This window comes from Capricornis sumatraensis, chromosome 2 (genome assembly GCF_032405125.1).
Source record: "Capricornis sumatraensis isolate serow.1 chromosome 2, serow.2, whole genome shotgun sequence".
NCBI lineage: Eukaryota > Metazoa > Chordata > Mammalia > Artiodactyla > Bovidae > Capricornis > Capricornis sumatraensis.
The window spans coordinates 78,889,833-78,911,640 of record NC_091070.1 but is presented as its reverse complement, the minus strand read 5'-3'; the positions used below and the strand labels follow the sequence as shown (position 1 = coordinate 78,911,640).

The following is a 21,808-nucleotide window of genomic DNA, read 5'->3' as shown; positions in this document are numbered from 1 at the left end:
CAGTCCAGTTGACTTGATTTCTCAATTCTTGACTCAAACCTCTCTTTGTAGCTTCTGTCACGTGGTACCTCCAGGTCCTATGTATGTCAGTTGCTGCAGAGATGGATTTGGAAGATGGAGGAGAGCAGTACAAGCAACAGGATCCTAAGTCTAAATAACCACAAGAAATTTCAAGATGTGGAAAGCAGGGGCTTGTATCTCCTGCTGGCTGGAGGCAAGGAAGTTGAAAAGGAAAGCTCACTTCTTTGGAGGCACCTGTCCAGAAGCCTCTTAGGCAGCTTCAGCAACCTCTGAACTTGCTTTCTGAGAGATGGAGAGTAATTTATTTGTTTTGCTACATATTATTACAGGTTTCTTTTAAAGGGACATAAAGCAGACTGTGATGGGAAGCATGTTAGGTGTGAGCTTGGATGTTCCAGTGGCACGTTCCCATGTGTTATGATATCCACTCACCTCCAGTGTGTCTGCCCACTCCTCTTCCACTGGAAAATCCATCAGTGCTTTAACTTCCTGTCTCTTTTAGAGACATGAAACTGTCACAGGTGCTAGACAATAAAAGGGTATGCTTCTGAACTCTGAGTGGCTTCATCATTTTTATATAATGTCTTACAGACAGTTTCCATGAACCAGGCAGGGAGACTAAAAACAATCTTATGTTAGAAAGAATCTGAGCATTTCTTCCCTCTTAAGCCAGCTGCTGAAGGCTGATGCAACCAGCCTCTACACGAGAAAACCTATGCTGCTGTAGCAAAATGCTAGGTTATTTGATAAAAGCTGTATCAACTTCTGTTCCTCTTATCACTAAGAACTTGAGCACATCTACTTCTTGAAGGATATTTTATAAGTAATCTTGGGATAAGTGAATGTGGTTCCTCCATATACATTCGCCACTTATCAGGCACACAACTCTGACTACAAGGCAAATATGGGTGTGCAACACATCTAGCCCTTAATGCCAGGTTACAACACTGAGATGCCTCCTAAGACTGCGGGCCAGCAAGAGCAATCATCACCCAAGCTATTCTCTCTGAAGCACACAATCCATGTCCCTTTTTAGTAAGTGTTAGGAAGCAGTGTGTAGCACAGAGGTTTACTAACTCTGCGGATGGGAAGACCACCTGGCTCCCAGGGTTCTTTCACACTTAGGTGGAAGAGTCTGTAGTGGAATCCAATTTTAAAATGAACATCAACATGTCCCACAGTTTCTAGGTCTGGCGCAAAGACCCAGCATGAAATCGTGTTCGAAGGCTGAGTCTCTGAAGAGACAGAGTTCCTGCCAGTGTGAGCAGGCAGCAGAGGTCAGCCAAGCGTGTCACGCCAGGGCTGCTTTGACTTTGCTTTGTTGCTGCTGCTGCTGCTGGGGGTGTTGGGAGGGTCATTCTTTCCATGCTGCAGCAGAGGGTTGTGGGCAAACGTCTGTCGTAATGGACCTGGGGAAGAAGAGAAAACAAATCCTGATGAACGAAGAAAAGGAAGAAACAAATGACAGAATTTAGCCCGCAAGGGTTATTTACCCCTGGCAGCGAGCTCCAAGTGGTTCTGCATACGTCGTTCCCGCTCCTGTAGCTGATGGGCCATTTCGGCATTCTTCCAGCCTGTGTAAAGGGGAGGAAGACCATTGGTCCTGCACCCATTTCAAGACCATGTCCCCCCTGTCCTTGTCACAGAGGACGGGCCCTTACCTTGTTTGAAGCTCTTTATGAAGCCTTCTCGTGGAGGTAACTTGTCTGGGTCGTGCACAACACGTTGGGGAATTTTCAGTACAGTGCGTACAGCAGGAATACGGAGACAGGCCACCTGGCCCAGGGAAAACATGTTGGAGGAGAGCCAGTACATGAACACTGCCTGGATGAGAAGAGAAGGCGCTCAGAAGCTGCGTCTCTGGGCAGCTTGCCAGGAGACTTGGAGCCAGCCCCTAAGCCATCACCTACCGTGGGGAAATGGATAGTTATGGGCAAGACTGCCAGGGGCATTAGTCTGATAAAATTTCTCATCCACTGAAGGTCAGAACTTTGCATGCCAGTTTCAGCACCTAACTGGGGAAAAAAAGAAAAGGCAAAGGAAGAACATGCATTTGACAAGCAACATGTCCCACACAAGCAAATGCATGTCGTTGATCCTGGCTCAGATCTCTTACCCATCAGTTCTGTCTCTCCAGGGAGTGAAGAATGACCATTCTACACAACTGCTTTCCTTTCACTCCCCACTCTGCAGGACAGGCACTTGGCGGACCCGGGCTTACCTCAAGGACACCCCACATCGTAGCTGTGACCACCAGAGGTAATACGTAGATGGGGTCAGATAGAGTGAGATCCTGGAACCACCAGAGACCACCTGTCTGCAGGCTGGGCACGGGAAGGTTGGCCATTTCTCTCAAGGCAATGAAGAAGGAGATGAAGATCGGGGCCTGTGACACAGGATAAACAGTGTCAGGACCCTTTAACAGAGGGGACATTTTAATTACTCCGTTATTGAAACCCATAATGGGTTTATGTAGCATAATATCACCACCAACCTGCTTTTAGGGTCTAGGGTATGGGAAACAGAGGAGATAATCTGATTTTTAACTTTTGTTGTTGTTTCTCTTAATCTGATTGTTTCTGAAGTTAGAGGGGAAATGTTTTTTGCTCACCTGAGTCAGTGGTAGAATGAGAGGTCTAAAGAGTTTAATATCATGCTTTTTCTGGTAGAATGTCATCTCCGAGGAGGCCCTGTAAACTGGGAAGGGAGTAGAAGGTAATGGTTGGGCTAACAGCTAGGTTGGTGGAGGTGACCATCCTCATCACCTGGCCCATGAGTCAAATCTAACTGACCCTGGCCAGGCACTGGAAGCATGAGGCCCAAGAAGCAGGTATATCTTAGCACTTGCCCAACTGTAGTAACTCCCAATTTGAGTTGTTCCCCCTCCTACCCACTGCCCCCTCCCCGCCCCCAGCTGCATGTAGGGAAAACAGGTCCTCTCCCACGCTCGTTCTGCAACTGACTCACATTCTGTGTGGTTTCCTGTCAACTTGGCCTCTCTGATTCGAGCGGAAAACTTCTGAATCTCTGGCAAGTGATTGTGAATCTTGGCTGCCTCTCGCTGGCCCTTCACGATGAGAGGAAACACCAGGCAGCGGGCAAGGACTGTGCCTGGAAACACAAACCAGGAGTGGAGTGACATTCTGCATTCTCCATCACGCCATTCTGCAGCTAGACAGTTAAACGTTTCTAGGTCTCCCTAAGAGGGTCTCTTGTCCAGACCTTCCCTCCCTGTGGCTCATGCCCACAGGCCCCAAAGGGCGCGGTGTGACTCAGTTCCTTCGAGGCTCAGTCCTCTGCTTTGACATCGAAAGTCTGGCATTAACTTCTCCAAACAAATGACCAGCAATCTTATTTCCTCAAAAAGGTGACAGAAGCTACTTTTATAGATCAATGGTTTCCAAATTTTCTATGATTAATGGACTCCTTTTTTCCTCAATTCTAAGTGTAACCACAATATACATAACAAATAAAATCAAGCTGCCCTGGGTGAGGAGGCTGTCTGACTGTTAAGACTGTTCAATCTCTGGAATTTGCTTTGCTCAGAAGCACTTTCACAGAACTCTGGGGCTCCCAGGAATGAAGTTTGAAAAATGCTGTCCTAGAAATGTCTGGAATAGGAGGTAATCTGGCGGCCTACTACTTTAACTCCTTCCTATTTCTTTCCTTACATTTCAAATTTCCTGATCATTTCAACAAATATTTAGTTGATGGTATCTGTGATAAGCAAGTGGGCCTGGGCTGAGAAGAGACGAGGGGGAGGTAACACATTTAGGCTTTATCACCATAATGATAAATGGTGTGAAGTGGACGGAGAAGGGAGCTAAGGACAGAACCGGGAACACCAGCACTGAAGGGGCAGGTAGAGGACTGAGGAATGGAGATGGGAAGATATGGACAGAAAGCTGCAAAAGCCAAGGGGCAGGTTCCACACTCTACTGTGTCTAATGCAGAAAGGACAAGTATGAAAAGTGGACTAAGAAATGATATCACTGGCAGTTAGAACGAGGTGGTGTAAGTCAGACTCCTGAGGGTCACAGAACAGAAAGAGAGAAAAGCCTACTGGGTGTAGAATAGAAGAGAAGGAGAAAGGGTAGTAGTTACAAGTGAATTAACAATGAGGGGAAGGAATTTACCAAGGAACACATGGTATGCTTGCACACACCTATATGTTCAGAGTAGGCAATAAAGATGGAGAAGCTGAAGACACGGGGGACAGAAGGGGGATCACTGGAGCAATGTATGGGGAGAAACAGAATTTAAAGCAGTTTTAACCTTATAAGAGGAGCAATGTCAGTGTCTTCCCATCTGACCTGACCTTCTGCTCTCCTGAGTCAGGCTTCATCACTTCTACGGAGGTCCCCATACTTAAACCCTACCCTCACATTCAAAAACTTACACTTCTTAAATCCTAGGTGTCTAGTGGTTTTAAAATGCCCCTCAAGAAATACAGTGGAGTGCATCTAAGTGTTATGAATCTCTACCACTCATTTGCATCATCGGCTTTTCTCAGCTATAAACTTCTGCAACTATTTCCTCTATCCACGCAGAGCTGCTATCTTTAAAGTTCTACCCCAAACCCCCATTTCCTCTACCCTTGTACAGACATGTTCCCTTACATGCAGCAATGGCTCCCCACCATGGTAGGCCTAGGTTAACATGCATAAATTCAAGTAAGTTCTGGATCAGTCCCACTGGGGTGTAGGACCCCAGCCCAAGTTCAGCAAAGCTCTGCTCTGCAGCAGCTTGGATGATATCTGCGGCCTCTCCAGAAGCCACTTCAGGTACTGCTGTGGGTGGGGGAGTTGCAGGAATGACTGGAGGGGCCGGAACCTGTGGGGGACAAGAGCCATGTGTTATATTCGGTTCCTAGAGGAGGAAATGGCAACCCACACTAGTATTCTTGTCTGAAAAATCCCATGGACAGAGGAGCCTGGTATGTTACTGTCCAAAGGGTCACACAGAGTCAGATATGGTTGAGCGACTAAGCACATTATATTCAGCAGGGGGCAGATACGTAGAAAACGAGGTCCCTCTTACAATAACCAACACTGAGGTGCTCTCTGGACTCCCTATTTCTTGTTCTCCCATGGTAGCCTATACTGTCCAAAGAATTCAAAGCTTAAAAAGGACATTTAATGTCAGGAAGTCAATTAAAAAATTTATTATTTTTCTGGGTTTTATGATGCTTATGGTATTGGTCAGTTTTTCAAAAAACATTACTTTGTAAAGGTTTATTTTAAATATATTCCTGTTCATGATTTTTAAAAAAGGATATTTTATTTTCCTCTCTAAGCAGGAAGATAAGTTACTCAGAATAAGACTTCATGACTCTCCTTCATGTTAGGAAGTTATTTCTTGTATTAGTATTTTCCAAATTTCAGTTGCATCAGTATCACTGGCACGATTTTGCATACACTTAAGCTATTATAATTTTTCTTTAAACAACTCAGTTTTTTTTTTTTTTTTTACAACTCAGTTTTTAAGATGATATCTACTTGGTGCTGAGAAATACTCAGTTCAGTTCAGTTCAGTCACTCAGTCGTGTCCAACTCTTTGTGACCCCATGAATCACAGCACACCAGGCCTCCCTGTCCATCACCAACTCCCGGAGTTCACTCAGACTCATGTCCATCGAGTCTGTGATGCTATCCAGCCATCTCATCCTCTGTCATCCCCTTCTCCTCCTGCCCCCAATCCCTGCCAGCATCAGAGTCTTTTCCAATAAGTCAACTCTTTGCATGAGGTGGCCAAAGTACTGGAGTTTCAGCTTCAGCATCATTCCCTCTAAAGAAATCCCAGGGCTGATCTCCTTCAGAATGGACTGGTTGGATCTCCTTGTAGTCCAAGGGAGTCTCAAGAGTCTTCTCCAACACCACAGTTCAAAAGCATCAATTCTTTGGCGCTCAGCCTTAAATCAGGGACATGCAAGTTGTAATTGTGTCAACTGAAAAAATGCACAACCTCAAAGTTGAGAATTGTGTTTTATTTGGGACATTACTAAGGACTTGAGCCCAGGACACAGCCTCTCAGCTCTGAGGAAGACGCCAGGATATGCAAGAATTTTTGCAAAACAAACAAACATCCCCAAAAAACCAGGTAGTCAAACACCAAAAGATTACTGCTAATTAAAAGAAAAACCAGGTAGGTGTCTCAAGTTAATGAATTTAGTGCTTTTCTATGCATGGAAAGCTACAAGAGCCTGGGTTTATTGAAATCATTCCTTTGATATACACCTTAACTTTCTAGGGCCAGTAGGGCCAGTATTCTGCTTCTCCATCCTGAATCCCCTCAGGATGCACTACAGGGGTGGCTGCAGTGGCTGATGGCCCCAATATACTTTGTTTGCTGACGTGGCAGGTGACATTCTTTGGTCATAAATTTTTTTTTTTTTTCTCTTTTCAGGTCATAAATTTGACCAAAAGTTGGGAGGCATTATGACTAGTTTTGTCCCATGGCACTAGAAAGGCTGATGTGTAGATCTGGCAAAGATTCTGCTGATAGGCCTGCTACTTTTGGATTAGGGCCTGTTGATAATCTAAAATTCTCTAGATTGCCTGTGAAAGACCGCTATGTGGAAGAAAAATGTTGCCTGCCATATGAGTAAACAACGGAGCAGCAGCCATCAGCCACCCTCGACTGTATACCCCGAGGGGATCCAGGATGGAGAAACACAGAATACTGGTGCTGTATACTGGTGGCTCAGACTGTAAAGTGGCTGTCTACAATGCGGGAGACCCAGGTTCAATCCCTGGGTCGGGAAGATCCGCTGGAGAAGGAAATGGAAATCCACTCCAGTACTATTGCCTGGAAAATCCTATGGACAGAGGAGCCTGGTGGCTACAGTCCATGGAGTCGCAAAGAGTCGGACACGACTGAGCGACTTCACTTACTTATTTACTTATACTTAAGGTGCTTATCAAAGGAATGATCTCAACAAGCCCAGACTCTTACATCAGTCTATACACAGAAAAGTGCTAAACTCATCAACTTGAGATATCTAGTTTTCCTTTAATACTTTTTTTTTTTTTTAAATCTTTTGATATTCTAACTACCTGTTCCCTGCCACCTCTCCAAACTTCCATGTATCCTGGCTCTTCCCTTACCTCTTTGGAACAGTCCCTCAGAGCTTATCTGAGAGGCAGTCTTCCAGGCTTAAGTCCTTAGCAAGTTCACTGAATAAAACAGAATCTTCAACTTTTGGGTTGTACACTTTTTACAGTTAACGATTTTGGTGACTACAAAAGGATCCAGAGTATACCTCTCTCCTTCACCTGAACTCTAGGAGGACTTAGGGCCTCATATTAGCAGAGGCCTCTTGGGGCTGTCTGCCTCCTTGGAGAGTCCAGACAAATCAGGGGAATTCTTGGATCTCCTGACTACTGGCTGATGATTCTGAGTTTCATTTGGCAGTATTTAACTGGTACCTGGCTGCCCAGCTGAAAGATACTAGGGGAGCCCAGATGAAAGATGGGGAGTTGCTCAGTAGAGACACTGAGCAGTCTAAACTGGGTGATTAGATGAGAGGCTGGCCTAACATCTTTGCCTCCAGCTAACACTCTAGCCAAGTCTATGTATGTACAAAACTTACAAGTACTCACTTAATTGGGAACTAAAGGAAATCTTGCCCTGAAAATGGCCAATATGGGGGTCTTTTATTGCATTTGCAGTTAAGTTTGACGAACCTGGATAACCACGATGGTGTGATCACTCATCTAAAGCCAGACATCCTGGAGTTTGAAGTCAAATGGGCCTTAGGAAGCATTACTACAAACAAAGCTAGTGGAAGTGATGGAATTCCATCTGAGTTCTTTCAAATCCTAAAAGATGGTCGCAAAGAGTCGGACATGACTGAGCGACTGAACCGAACTGAACTGAAATGAAAAGATGATGTTGTGAAAGTACTGCACTCAATATGCCAGCAAATTTGGAAAAACTCAGCAGTGGCCAAAGGACTGGAAAAGGTCAGTTTTTATTCCAATCCCAAAGAAAGGCAATGCCAAAGAATGTTCAAACTGCACAACTGCACCTATTTCACACGCTAGCAAGGCAACAAGCTGGATTTAGAAAAGGCAGAGGAACCAGATGTCAAATTGCCAACATATGCTGAATCACAGAAAAAGCAAGGGAATTCCAGAGAGACATCTACTTCTGCTTCACTGACTATGTTAACTGCAGAAAATTCTTAAAGAGACAGGAATACCAGAACATCTTACCTGCCTCCTGTAAGAAAGGAGAAACCTATATACAAGTCAGGAAGCAATAGTTAGAACGGGTCATGGAACAACAGACTGGTTCCAAACTGGGAAAGGAGTACGTCAAGGCTGTATATTGTCACCCTGCTTATTTAACTTCTATGCAGAATACATCATGTGAAATGCCGAACTGGACAAAGCTCAAGCTGGAATCAAGACTGCAGGGAGAAATGTCAATAACCTCAGATATGCAGATGACTCGACTCTAATGGTAGAAAGAGGAACTAAAGAGCCTCTTGATACAGGTCGAAGAGGAGAGTGAAAAAGCTGGCTCAAAACTCAACATTCAAAAAAACTAAGATCATGGCATCCGGTTCCACTACTTCATAGCAAATAGATGAGGAAACAATGGAAACAGTGACAGACTTTATTTTCTTAGGCTCCAAAATCACTGTGGACAGTGGCGGCAGCCATTAAATTAAAAGACACTTGCTCCTTGGAAGAAAAACTATGACAAATCTAACAACGTATTAAAAAGCAGAGACATCACTTTGCCAACAAAGGTCCGTATAGTCAAAGCTATGGTTTTTGCAGTAGTCATGTACAGATGAGATCATAAAGGAGGCTGAGTGCTGAAGAATTGGTGCTTTTGAACTGTGGTGCTACAGAAGACACTTGAGAGTCCCTTGGACTGCAAGGAGATCAAAGGAGTCAATTCTAAAGGACATCAACACTGAATATTCATTGGAAGCACTGATGCTGAAGTTCCGATACTTTGGCTATCTGATGTGAAGAGTCAACTCACTGGAAAAGACCCTGATGCTGGGAAAGACTGAGGGCAAGAGGAAGAGGGGGTGACAAACGATGAGATGGTTGGATGGCATCATCGACTCAATGGATATGAGTCTGAGCAAACTCCAGGAGATAGTGAAGGACAGGGAAGCCTGGCATGGTGCAGTTCATGGGGTCACAAAGAGGTGGACACCACTGAGCACCTGGACAAAAGACTCCTGTATCTTTCCTTACACAGAAAAGTGCTAAACTCATTAACTTGAGACACTTGGTTTTTCTTTAACAGTAATCCTTTGATGTTTCAACTACCTTTTTGTTTGTTTTGCAAAACTCCTATATACCTTGGCTCCTCCCTCACCTCTTTGGAACAATCCCTCAGAGCTGAGAGCCTGCATCCTAGTTAAGTCCTCAGTAATGCCCCAAATTCTCCAAGCCAGGCTTCAACAATACAGGAACCGTGAACTTCCAGATGTTCAAGCTGGACTTAGAAAAGGCAGAGGAACCAGAGATCAGATTGCCAATATCCATTGGGTCATCGAAAAAGCAAGAGAGTTCCAGAAAAACATCTACTTCTGCTTTATTGACTACACCAAAGCCTTTGACTGTTTGGATCACAAAAAACTGTGGAAAATTCTTAAAGAGATGGAAATACCAGACAACCTTACCTGCCTAATGAGAAATCTGTATGCAGGTCAAGAAACAAGTCAGAACTGGACATGGAAAAACAGACTGGTTCCAAATTGGGAAAGGAGTATGTCAAAGCTGTATATTGTCACCCTGCTTATTTATCTTCTATGCAGAGTCCATCATGAGAAATGCTGGGCTGGATGAAGCACAAGCTGGAATCAAGATTGCCAGGAGAAATGTCAATAACATCAGATATGCAGATGACACCACCCTGATGGCAGAAAGTGAAGAAGAACTAAAGAATCTCTTGAAAGTGAAAGAGGAGAGTGAAAAAGTTGGCTTAAAGCTCAACATTCAGAAAACTAAGATCATGGCATCTGGTCCCATCACTTCAGGCAAATAGATGGGGAAACAATGGAAACAGTGAGAGACTTTATTTGGGGGGGCTCCGAAATCACTGCAGATGATAACTGCAGCCATGAAATTAAGACGGTTGCTCCTTGAAAGAAAAGCTCCAACCTAGACAGCATATTAAAAAGCAGAGACATCACTTTGCCAACAAAAGTCCGTCTAGTCAAAGCTATGGTTTTTCCAGTAGTCATGTACGGATGTGAGAGTTGGACTATAAAGAAAGATGAGTGCCAAAGAATCGATGCCTTTGAACTGTGGTGTTGGTGAAGACTCCTGAGAGTCTCTTGGACTGCAAGGAGATCCAACCAGTTTATCCTAAAGGAAATCAGTCCTGAATATTCATTGGAAAGACTGATGCTGAAGCTGAAACTCCAGTACTTTGGCCACCTGATGCGAAGAGCTGACTCATTTGAAAAGACCCTGATGCTGGGAAAGACTGAAGGCAGGAGAAGGGGCCGACAGTGGATGAGATAGCTGGATAGCATCACTGACTCGATGGATATGAATTTGAGTAAGCTCCCAGAGTTGGTGATGGACAGGGAAGCCTGGCGTGCTGCAGTTCATTGGTGTTGCAAAGAGTCGAACACGACTGAGTGACTGAACTGAACTGAATGCCCCAAATAAGACACAACTCTCAACCTTTATGTTGTGCCTTTATGTTGTGCCCCCCAGTTGACAACTCATCTATTTTGCCACACCATGTGGGTTGTGGATTTCCTAACTTATGAAAATAACACCAAGTTATTATTTTTTCTTGCTGAAAACTCTGCCAAAGAATATGAACTTACTGACTTCTTTAACACCAGATATTAATTTACTATTTCCTAGATCACATGAACCTGAAATTTATTCTGGCCAGTTTCCTTTATATTTAGAAAGAGTTAATTTGTAAGCACTTAAAATCAATTAAATAAAGGCATTTTATAAATTTAATTTTGAAAGTATATCAGAGGTAGTGACATCTTATGTATAATATATATACAGACATACAAACAGACAATACTAAAGATCTCATAGTTTCATTAAAATATTTAGTTATGTGGAAAAGGAAATGGCAACCTACTCCAGTATTCTTGCCTGAGAAATCTCATTGACAGAGAAGTCTGGGGGGACTACAATCCATGGGATCACAAAGAGCTGGACACAACTTAGCAACCAACAACAACAAAAATTTAAGTTATGAATCAAGTATTAATAAACTTACTAGTTTAGCGGCTATATTTACATTTCTGATTTGTAGAGATTTTCAAGACAAAAATAGTTGCTTTTAATTTCCCAAAGAACTGGTCAATTGCCTAAGTGATACTAAGACTGATTTGCCGAACTAAATTTTGTTTTCTTTTTTAATCACTGACTTCTAACTAAACTGAAAATCAAGATTTCTACATTATAGAACTTTAGGGTTCAATTTACTATGTCTTCAAAATTTTTATAAGGCATTCAACAAAGGCCCTCTTTCTGAGTGCACCGGTTAGACCCAGAGCAAATCTCTATGACTATTTTTGCTAGCCCTGGAACATCAGCTCCCAGTTTTTACGTTATGTCGTGTGTGCTCTAGTAACCTTACTGGTTTCCTTTAGTATGCTTAATTACTATAGTCTGAGGAGCAGATTTATATGCCCTGTCTTATAATAATAACAGGCCGGGGAGTGAGACACAATGTCTATCCCACAATAAGGCAAAAGAGATATCATCATCTTACATAAAGCCCATTTAAATATACCAGTTTTGATAAATTTTTATCTCATTTCTATCAACTTCTATAACTTTAACTTTAGTCTCTGTCAGGATCACATCAAGTCTTGGTCTTAGAAGGAGTCCAGAAACTTCCTTTTTAATCAAATCATTTGATCTATTTTTGTATAAAAGGCTCTGGGTTCCCAGTGAGAGGTTGAGCCAAGGGACTCAGGCTCTTTTATCAATTTTTTAAAACTTAATCAATTGCCCTAATTGTTGTCCCAAGCAACTGTTAGTCAGATATCTCTGTGTAAGTTTCTTCTAGCCTTTAGGGGGAAGAAAATCTAATACTGGGGACCAATAATGTTGGTCCATCAAACCTCAGGTAATGTGTTGAAACCTTTTGTTTTAATCGTATTACCATCTGTTTTATATTTCTTATTTCTTAATATAACCACTTAAAGATTTCCTTATCCATTTGGTACACGAGTTCTTTAACATTTCCACTTTTGTGGGAAGAAGTTTCTAGACTTTCTCTTCATTTTTTAAACCTCCGCTAATCAGCCTAATCAACATTAATTATCTTCATGTTTTTATTAGCATCTGTAAGACCCACTCACTGAAGGGAAACAGAAACCACAAATAAGGTTTCCCAAACCTTTTTAAAAAAAACAAAAAACCTAACAGAATTCCTAGGTTAACTACTGTGTGTGTGAGTGTGTGTGTAGTCAGCTTCTGCTTTTTTTTTCCCATAGGTATCAATAAAACAGCTGTATATAATGAGAGCTCTGTAAAAATGTATCTTTTAAGACATTTTTCCAATTTAAACAATCAGTGGTTATTGACAGGTGGCATTTTAATTATAACTCAAATCAGTAAGAGAAAAGAGGTACCCCTACAAGAAAGTCCAAAGGATGTAGCCTTCAGAAGATCTATAAAGTTTACTCAAAACAGTATAAGAAAGTAAAGATCGTTATTGTATAGGCTGATGCAACCAAGATTAAGATGACTCAAGTCCCTGAGAATTGTCACGGTCAGACAAAAGACTGCCGAGAAGCTCAGTCTATTTGACTGGCTGCCATATGTACACCATACGTGTACTTACTTTCTGGATAGCAGAAATCAACTTCTCAAAACACACACACAACGAGGCGCCTAAGATCAGGTAGGACATTTACATCTCAAAGACACAGAAAATGGAAGTTCCCTCTAGAAGGGGTTTTGTTTCTTTGTAAGGTCAGAATTCTGAAAAGATGTTTTATCAAGCTGGCTTCCTCTTACTGCATACAAAATAAAAAAGCCCCATACTGGCCATTTTCAGGGCAAGATTTTCTTTAATTCCCAATTAAGTACATACTTGTAAGTGTAAGTACAGAAATCCAGCTGGCTTCTTGAAAAAACGTTAGACCAGCTTCTCATCTAATCACCCAGTTCAGATGGCTCAGAGTCTCTCAACTGAGCAAATCCTAGTATATTTCACATGGGGAGCCAGGTATCTGTTCAGTTCAGTCGCTCAGTCATGTCCGACTGTGACCCCATGAATCACAGCACTCCAGGCCTCCCTGTCCATCACCATCTCCCGGAGTTCACTCAGACTCATGTCCATCGAGTCAGTGATGACATCCAGCCATCTCATCCTCTGTCGTCCCCTTGTCCTCTTGCCCCCAATCCCTCCCAGCATCAGAGTCTTTTCCAATGAGTCAGCTCTTCGCATGAGGTGGCCAAAGTACTGGAGTTTCAGCTTTAGCATCATTCCTTCCAAAGAAATCCCAGGGCTGATCTCCTTCAGAATGGACTGGTTGGATCTCCTTGCAGTCCAAGGGACTCTCAAGAGTCTTCTCCAACACCACAGTTCAAAAGCATCAATTCTTCAGCGCTTAGCCTTCTTCACAGTCCAACTCTCACATCTATACATGATCATAGGAAAAACCATAGTCTTGACTAGACGGACCTTAGTCGGCAAAGTAATGTCTCTGCTTTTGAATATACTATCTAAGTTGGTCATAACTTTTCTTCCAAGGAGTAAGCGTCTTTTAATCTCATGGCGGCAATCACCAAGGATTATCAACCAGTAATTGGGAGATCCGAGAACCAGGACAGACTCACCCACACTTGTCTGGACTCTCTGAGGAGGCAGATAGGCACAAGAGGCCCCTGCTTGTACCACGGCCCCAGTTCAGGGGAAGGGGGAAATGCTACTCTGGGCCCCTTCACTGGTAGCCCAAACTGCCCACTGGAAAAAAAAAAAAACCAAGACCTAAAAGTTGAGAATTGTGTTTTATTTGGGGCATTACTGAGGGGCTTCCCTGGTGGCTCAGATGGTAAAGAATCACCCTGCAAAGCAGGAGACCAGGGTTTGATCCCTGGGTGGGGAAGATCCCCTGGAGAAGGGAAGGGCTATCCACTCCAGTATTCTTGCCTGGAGAATTCCATGCACAGAGAAGCCTGGCAAGCTATAGTCCATGAAGTTGCAAAGAGTTGACTGAAGGACTAATACTTATTATTATTACTACTCGGGTCTTAAGCCTAGGACACAGCCTCTCAGCTCTGAGGAACTGTTCAGAAGAGGTAAGGGAGGAGCCAGGATATACAGGAGTTTGCCAAACAACACCCCTCACCCCCAGCCCAACCAGGTAATTACAACACCAAAAAATTACTGCTAATAAAAACCAGAAGTCTCAAGTTAATGAATTTAGTATTTTTTACGTATGGAAAGATGCAAGAGTTTGGGCATACTAAAATCATTCCTTTGACATGTACCCTAACTAGCTACTGCTAATATTCTGTTTCTCCATCCTCAATTCCCTCAGGGCGCACCTGTTGGGGGTGGCCACTGGGACTGTTGGCCTCAACGTCCTTTGTTTATTGATATGGTAGGTGACATTCTTTATCCACATTTGACATGCAAATTATAATTTTTCCAATATACAAACAGAATTGCATCTTATTTCACCATCAGTGGCTTGCCACCATTCTGGCCAACAACACCTTGTTTACAACATAAACTTTTCCTCCTGTGCTCTCAATAATTTTACCACTGACGTGAATATCTATCCCAAGCAGAGATGCTATCATTTGGGGAGTTGGGTGGTGTGTGGACAAGAACACAGCTCCATATTCCCCTCCTCCCAGTCAAAGCAAAATAAAAATAAAATCTGCAAGAAGCACCATTCCTAACATTTCAGGGACGAAATGTCTCTTACCTGCGCTTCTCCAAAAGAGACGGCAGAGGTACTGAGGCCGCGGGGGCCTGGGGCCATGAGCAGGACATAGCGCGGGTGCCCGCGGCACCGGTCGGCTGGGGACCCGAGCCCAGCTGTCAGCGGTTTCCGGGGCCACTGGCAGGGCCCTGCGACGCTGTGGAACTGAGTGGGTAAAAGGGAGATGGAGTCCTTTTATCAGGTAAAATCGCTTATTATGCTCACCCCTCCCCTCAAGAGACAGGCAGCCAATTTCCACAGGTCAGGACTCTTCTACTCCCCGCGCTCAGACTGCGAGCCTGAAAGCATGCAAGCAGTGAGTCCTGCTTCTCAGCTACCGCAGACCCACCCCGGGGCCCAGAAGTGGAGGCTGAGGTTTCTCTAGACGAGGTGACGCTTGTCCCAGGAACAGACTAAGATACGAGGCTGCTGACCCCGCGGTGTCTGGGACGTAACCCTTCCGCGCCCTCATATGACCCCAGGCCACGAGAAGGAGGTCCGGGTGAGCAGGTCAGCGTCTGCTCATGCCCGTCTGCACAAGCCACTCCTGGCTCGGCTCACAGGGACAGTGCGGCATCCTGGCGCTCGGCCCCGGGGTATCCTTACCTGACGCCGGGGCCCTAGTAAGCGCAGAAGCTGCCGGCGCCCGCACATCAACGCCAGCGCCATCTTGCCGGGAAGAGGACATAAGTTCGCGTCTGCGCACTGAAAACCGCAGCCTCGCGGGAGGAAGCCCTTTTGGAAATGGGCGTGAAGTCAGAGCTTTACCACACTCAGGAGGTAAAGGAAACTGGCGCTTGGCGGCCATATTTGAAGTGGGTAAGAAGGCGCAGGGGGAAATTAACGAGATTGCGCTGTTACTGTTTTCAGGAGATTGAAGTTCAGAGCCTTATAACTGGCTTTTGTTAGTGACTGTAAATCCTGAGCGGGTTTCCCTCTATCCTTTAAATCCGCTATTCTCTAAGAAATACTCTCCAGAGGGTCTTGGCTGTCCTCGGTGTGGGTTTTCTGTACCCGGTGATGTTTGATTTTTTGTTGCTAGGTAATATTGTAATGTACCGGGAAGCCTGGAGTGCTGCAGGCAGTCCGTGGGGTCTCAAGAGTCAGACGCAACTGAACTACAACAAATTACAGTGCGTGCTAAGTTACTTTAATCGTGTCCAACTCTTTGCGACACCATGGACTGTAGCCCACCAGGTTCCTCTGTCCATGGGATTCTTCAGGCGAGAATATTGGTGTGGGTTGTTATTTCCTCCTCCAGGGAATCTTCCCAATTCAGGGATCGAACCGGTGTCTCTTATGTCTCCTGCATTGGCAGGCAAGTTCTTTACCACTGGAGCCACCTGGGAAGCCCCTGTAATCACTGATCCAGTGAAATTTGAGAATGGTATGGAATTAGACAGAAATTGAAGGAAGGCAGCTTCTAGGAAATTCTTTCCTTCCAGATAAAAAGAGAAAGCTTCAAGAGGAGGCTTTATCTTGCGCTTTCCTTAGGAACTGATTGAGGAGCCTCTTGTGACAAATCTTTTTTAAAAAATGTATTTAGTTGCAGCATGTGAACTCTCACTCAGGACATGTGGGATCTAGCTCCCTGACCAGGGATGAACCTTGGCCTTCTGCCTTGGGAGCAAGGAGTCTTAGCCATTGGACCACCAGCGAAGTCCCCTAGGGGACAAATCTTTAAAGATGAGAAGTGATCGTGCTGAAGATGGTTGTATGGAAAGATAGAAAATCCCCTGGAAAATCCCCTGAATACTTGATGATGTCATTGAGCTGTTGCTGCATCAGAGTTAGACCTACCTGTCTCTAGATTTTGTTGTCTAAGATAACTGATGGTCTTTATTGTCGAAATCTTTATGACATATTAATAACTTGTTGGATTTCATTGTAAACAAGATTTTAAAAGTTGCTTTGAAAAATTAATAGAGGTAATGACAAATATACAGCTATAGAACACTTGGCAAAAAATCGAAAACCAGAAAACCAAAAACCAAACAACAGTTCAGTAGCTCAGTCTTGTCCGACTCTTTGTGACCCCATGGACTGCAGCACGCCAGGCCTCCCTGTCCATCATCAAACTCCAGGAGCTTGCTCAAACTCATGTCCATCGAGTCAGTGATGCTATCCAACCATCTCATCCTCTGAAGTCCCCTTCTCCTCCTGCCTTCAATCTTTCCCAGCATCAGGGTCTTTTCCAGTGACTCAGTTCTTTGCATCAGGTGGCCAAAGTATTGGAGTTTCAGCTTCAGCAGCAGTCTTTCCAATGAATATTCAGGACTGATTTCCTTTAGGATGAACTGGTTGGATCTCCTTGAAGTCCAAGGGACTCTTAAAAGTCTTCTCCAATACCAACCACAGTTCAAAAGCAACAATTCTTCTGTGGTCAGCTTTCTTTATAGTCCAACTCTCACATCCATACATGACAACTGGAAAAACCATAGCCCTGAGTAGATGGACCTTTGTTGGCAAAGTAATGTCTCTGCTTTTTAATATGCTGTCTAGGTTGGTTATAACTTTCCTTCCAAGGAGCAAGCGTCTTTTAATTTCATGGCTGCAGTCACTATCTGCAGTGATTTTGGAGCCCAAAAAAGTAAAATCTGCCACTGTTGCCACTGTTCCCCATCTATTTGCCTGAAGTAATGGGACCAGATGCCATGATCTTAGTTTTCTGAATGTTGAGCTTTAAGCCAACTTTTTCACTCTCCTCTTTCACTTTCATCAAGAGGCTTTTGAGTTCCTCTTCACTTTCTGCCATCAGGGTGGTGTCATCTGCATATCTGAGGTTATTGATATTTCTACCAGCAATCTTAATTCCACCTTGTGCTTCATCCAGCCCAGCATTTCTCATGATGTACTCTGCATATAAGTTAAATAAGCAGGGTGACAATATACTGCCTTGACGTACTCCTTCTCCTATTTGGAACCAATCTGTTGTTCCATGTCCTGGTCTAACTATTGCTTCCTGACCTGCATATAGGTTTCTCAAGAGGCAGGTCAGGTGGTCTGGTATTTCCATCTCTTTAAGAATTTTCCATAGTTTATTGTGATCCACACAGTCAAAGGCTTTGGCATAGTCAATAAAGCAGAAATAGATGTTTTTCTGGAACTCTCTTGCATTTTCAGTGACCCAGCAGATGTTGGTAATTTGATCTCTCGTTCTTCTGCCTTTTCTAAAATCAGCCTGAACATCTGGAAGTTCATTGTTCACATATTGTTGAAGCCTGGATTGGAGAATTTTGAGCATTACTTTACTAGCATGTGAGATGAGTGCAATTGTGCGGTACTTTGAGCATTCTTTGGCATTGCCTTTCTTTGGGATTGGAATGAAAACTGACCTTTTCCAGTCCTGTGGCCACTGCTGAGTTTTCCAAATTTGCTGGCATATTGAGTACAGTACTTTCACAGCATCATCTTTTAGGATTTGAAATAACTCAACTGGAATTCTGTCACCTCCACTAGCTTTGTTTTTAGTGATGCATTTTGGTAGTCCCAGATGAATCTTCCCTCTCAGTTTTGCACCATTGATAGTTCACGTCTCTTGAATCTGAGCTGGCCTATGGCTTGCTTTGGTCCTTAGAATTCATCCTAGGGCTATGCCTTTTGTGTGTGTGTGTGTGTGTGTGTGTGTGTTAGTTGCTCAGTCGTGTCTGACTCTTTGTGCCGTGTGTGTGTGTTTGTGTGTGTGTGTTAGTCACTCTGTGTGTGTGTGTTAGTCGCTCTGTCATGCCTTACTCTTTGTGACCCCATGGACTGTAGCTGGCCAGGCTCCTCTGTCCAAGGAATTCTCTAGGCAAGAATACTGGAGTGGGTTGCCATTCCCTTCTCCAGGGACCGTCTCCACCCAGAGATCAAACTTGGGTCTCCCGCATTGCAGTCAGATTCTTTACCGACTGTATGCCTTAAGAAAGCTTAATAGCTTCTACTTTACATTCAAGGGGAAGTGGCATTGGACTTCCATGCTGTGTAAAGTGTAAAGCCCAACCTAACCACGTGGAGGAACCCTGGCTGAGGGCTCGGCTAACAGCACCCACTGAGCTCCCAGCCAACAGTCACAACCAACTCTCCAGCCATGTGAAGAAGGTCATTTTGCAAGCGGCTTCTTCAGCCTCTACTGTAGCTGTTGATACTTTGGATGACTCTGTGGGGGGCAGAGATAGGCTGCTCAGCTCTGCCCAAGCTGCAGAGTACAAGCAAATACAATGATTGTGGTTTTAGCCACTAAGTTTTAGAGTACTTTTTTGTGTGGCAGTAGATAACTGAAATGAATTAAAATGTTATGTGAATAGGTTTTTGTACTTCAGAAAACATTTCATTACTACTAAAGCCAAATGAGGTCTGCTTATATTAGTTTGCACTGGTTCTGACTTTTTTTCTGTGTTTTTTATTGCGTTTCATGAAAATTAGCCCTGTTTCCCCCTCTAGATAATGCAATTCTAGAGGCAGGGAGCAAGTCTCCTATCTTTTGCACTTTTTCTCTCTCATCAAGCTTTGTTTTAGGACTTCTCTGGTGGTTCAGTGGCTAAGAATCTGCCTTCCAGTGTGGGGGACTCAGGTTTGATCCCTGATTGGGGAACTGAGATCTCATATGCAAAACCTGTACACTAGAGTCCGCATCCTCTGGAGCCCATTCTCTGCAACTAGAGAAGCCCTTGTGACTAGAGAAAACTCTTCCTTGAGCTGCAACAAAGACCCAGCATGACCAAAAATAAATCAAAGTTAAATAAAAGGTTTGTTTTAATGGAACGCAAAATTCTGTGACAGACTTTTGGTCAAGTTGTTTCCATTAAAAAGTGCTGATTTTCATACATGCTGCTATATTTAAATAGATAAACAGCAAGCACCTACTGTATAGCATAGGGAACGCTGCTCAGTATTCTGTAGTAATCTAAATGGGAAAGGGAATTTGAAAAAGAATAGATACATGTATAAGAATAACTGAATCACTTTGCTGTATACCTGAAACTAACACAGCATTGTTAATCAACTATGCTCAAATATAAAATAAAAATAAAAAAATGTTCAAATAAAAAATTGCCGATTTTAAAAACTAGTAACTTTAAACTGCCCATACAAAACAAATGGTCCACAAAACATTCTCCTTTCCTTCTGAAGGTTTTGTGATGCAGTGTTATCATTAACCCTGTCTTTTATTATTGAATGTAAATGGCCAATTGAGAGAAACAGTTCTGAGACTATTCTTCCACCACTGATTAAGACTGGGGTGGCAGGTATTGGGGATAATATTCATTTAGTCTTCTGAGCTTTCTGGGAAGACTTGGTGACCTTGCCAGCTCCAGCTGTGTTCTTGTCCACTATTTTGATGACACTCACAGCCATCTATTTCATGTCATAAACAGTAAAAAGTGACCCAGAGGAGAATAATCAGAGAAGCTCTCAAAACACTTGGGCTTACCAGAAACCATATCAATGATGGCAGCAACACCTGCTTCAAGAATTAGGGGCCACTTCCAGCTTTTCCTTAGAATGACCATCAATCTTCAGCTCAGTAAACTTGCAAGTGATGTGAGCTGTGTGACAGTCCAGCACAGGTGTATATCCAGCACTGATTTAGCCAGATTGGTTCAAGATAATCACCTTGAGCTGTGAAGCCAGCTCCATTGGTGAGTCATTTTTGCTGTCACCAGCTGCATTGCCACAATGAATATTTTGACATCAAAATCCACGTTGTCCCCAGGAAGGGAGTCACTCAAAGGTTCATGATGCATTTCGGTAGACTTTAGTTCAGTTTGCCTTCAGAAGGAAAGGAGAATGTTTTGTGGACCATTTGTTTTATATGGGCAGTTTAAGTTACCTTACTTTACTTCAGTGTAACATTAACTGGAGAACACCAGTCTGCATTGGACATACAGGGACAGTACCAGTGCCACCAATTTTATAGATGTCTTAGAGGGGCAGATGCAAGGGCTGGTCAGTTGGAAAAACTGGTGGCAGGAGGCAGTCCAGAGCTTCAAGCAGCGTGGTTCCACTGTCTTTGCAGTCTTTACAGGTGAATTTCCAGTCCTTGAACCAAGGTGTGTTAGCACTTGGCTCCAGCATGTTGTCACCAGCCCAACCAGAAATTGGCACAAATGCTACTGTGTCACGGTTGTAGCCAATTTTCTTAATGTAGGTGCTGGCTTCCTTAATGATTTCCTTGTAGTATCCCTTCTGGCTCTAGGGTGGTTCAGTAGAATCCATTTTGTTAACACTAATGATTAGTTGTTTCGCACTCAGAATATAGGCCAGAAGGGCATGCTCACAGTTCTGCCCATTCTTGGAGATGACTGCTTCAAATTCATCAACACCAGCAACAACAATCGGGACAGCGCAGTCAGACTGAGATATATCTGCAATCGTGTTGTTGATAAGTCTTTGTGTTCTGGGGCATCAATGTTGGTCACATAGTACTTGCTGGCCTCGAATTTCCTTGGGGAGATATTAATGGTGATATCTCACATTCAGCTTTCAGTTTATCCAAGACTCAGACATACTTGAAGGAGACCTCTCCCATCTCAGCAGCCTCTCTCTCAAACTTTTTGATGGTTCTTTGTCAATTCCACCACATTTGTAGATCAGATGGCCAGTAGTGGTACACTTGCCTGAATCTATTCTGTCCAATGACAGAAATGTGGATATGAGTCTTTTCCTTTCCCATTTTGGCTTAGATTTAGTGATGGTTTTTATGACACATGTTCCTGGTGGCAAACCCATTGTTCAAAAGCCTTTTGTGCCTGCTTTTAAAAAAATGTTAAAGTTGCCTTTCATTTCATTTATTTACTAAGAATAATTCTCTGTATTGTTTATTAATTTATTCTTTGGCTGTGCTGGGTCTTTGTTGCTGCTTATGGGCTTTCTCTTCATTGTGGTTTGAGGGCTTCTCACTGA

At 43.5% G+C, this 21,808-nt stretch overlaps 2 protein-coding genes and 1 pseudogene across 3 annotated transcripts in view; 1 reads left to right on the top strand and 2 right to left on the bottom strand.

The window, feature by feature from the left end:
- Positions 1 to 563, top strand: part of SLC7A7 (solute carrier family 7 member 7) — a 31,285-nt gene extending 30,722 nt beyond the window's left edge. For both annotated transcript variants that reach the window (XM_068963534.1, XM_068963528.1), the window contains exon 10: positions 52 to 563. In XM_068963534.1, coding sequence (XP_068819635.1) covers positions 52 to 158 — 107 coding nt within the window. In that variant the 3' untranslated portion in view covers positions 159 to 563. The remainder of the gene's footprint in view (positions 1 to 51) is intronic.
- OXA1L (OXA1L mitochondrial inner membrane protein) lies at positions 331 to 15,599 on the bottom strand. Its single transcript, XM_068963539.1, has 10 exons — positions 15,530 to 15,599; positions 14,927 to 15,088; positions 4,641 to 4,854; positions 2,989 to 3,132; positions 2,633 to 2,718; positions 2,243 to 2,407; positions 1,932 to 2,036; positions 1,683 to 1,845; positions 1,515 to 1,595; positions 331 to 1,430 (listed from the first exon to the last, which is right to left on the bottom strand). Exons 1-10 carry the CDS (start codon positions 15,590 to 15,592, stop codon positions 1,300 to 1,302), a joined length of 1,314 nt encoding a protein of 437 aa, XP_068819640.1. The 5' UTR covers positions 15,593 to 15,599; the 3' UTR covers positions 331 to 1,299.
- A 4,568-nt stretch (positions 15,600 to 20,167) lies between these two features.
- LOC138073751 (elongation factor 1-alpha 1-like) lies at positions 20,168 to 21,578 on the bottom strand (annotated as a pseudogene).
- Positions 21,579 to 21,808: the final 230 nt, after the last annotated feature.

What these genes read in the sequence shown, in the direction of transcription:
- OXA1L (XM_068963539.1), bottom strand. Translation starts at nt 15,592, where the DNA reads ATGGCGCTGGCGTTGATGTGCGGGCGCCGGCAGCTTCTGCGCTTACTA. An exon ending in TACTAGGGCCCCGGCGTCAG is followed by an intron (nt 15,089 to 15,529) that starts GTAAGGATACCC and finishes TTACCCACTCAG; the next exon opens with TTCCACAGCGTCGCAGGGCC. An exon ending in TCATTCTACCACTGACTCAG is followed by an intron (nt 2,408 to 2,632) that starts GTGAGCAAAAAA and finishes CCTGTGTCACAG; the next exon opens with GCCCCGATCTTCATCTCCTT.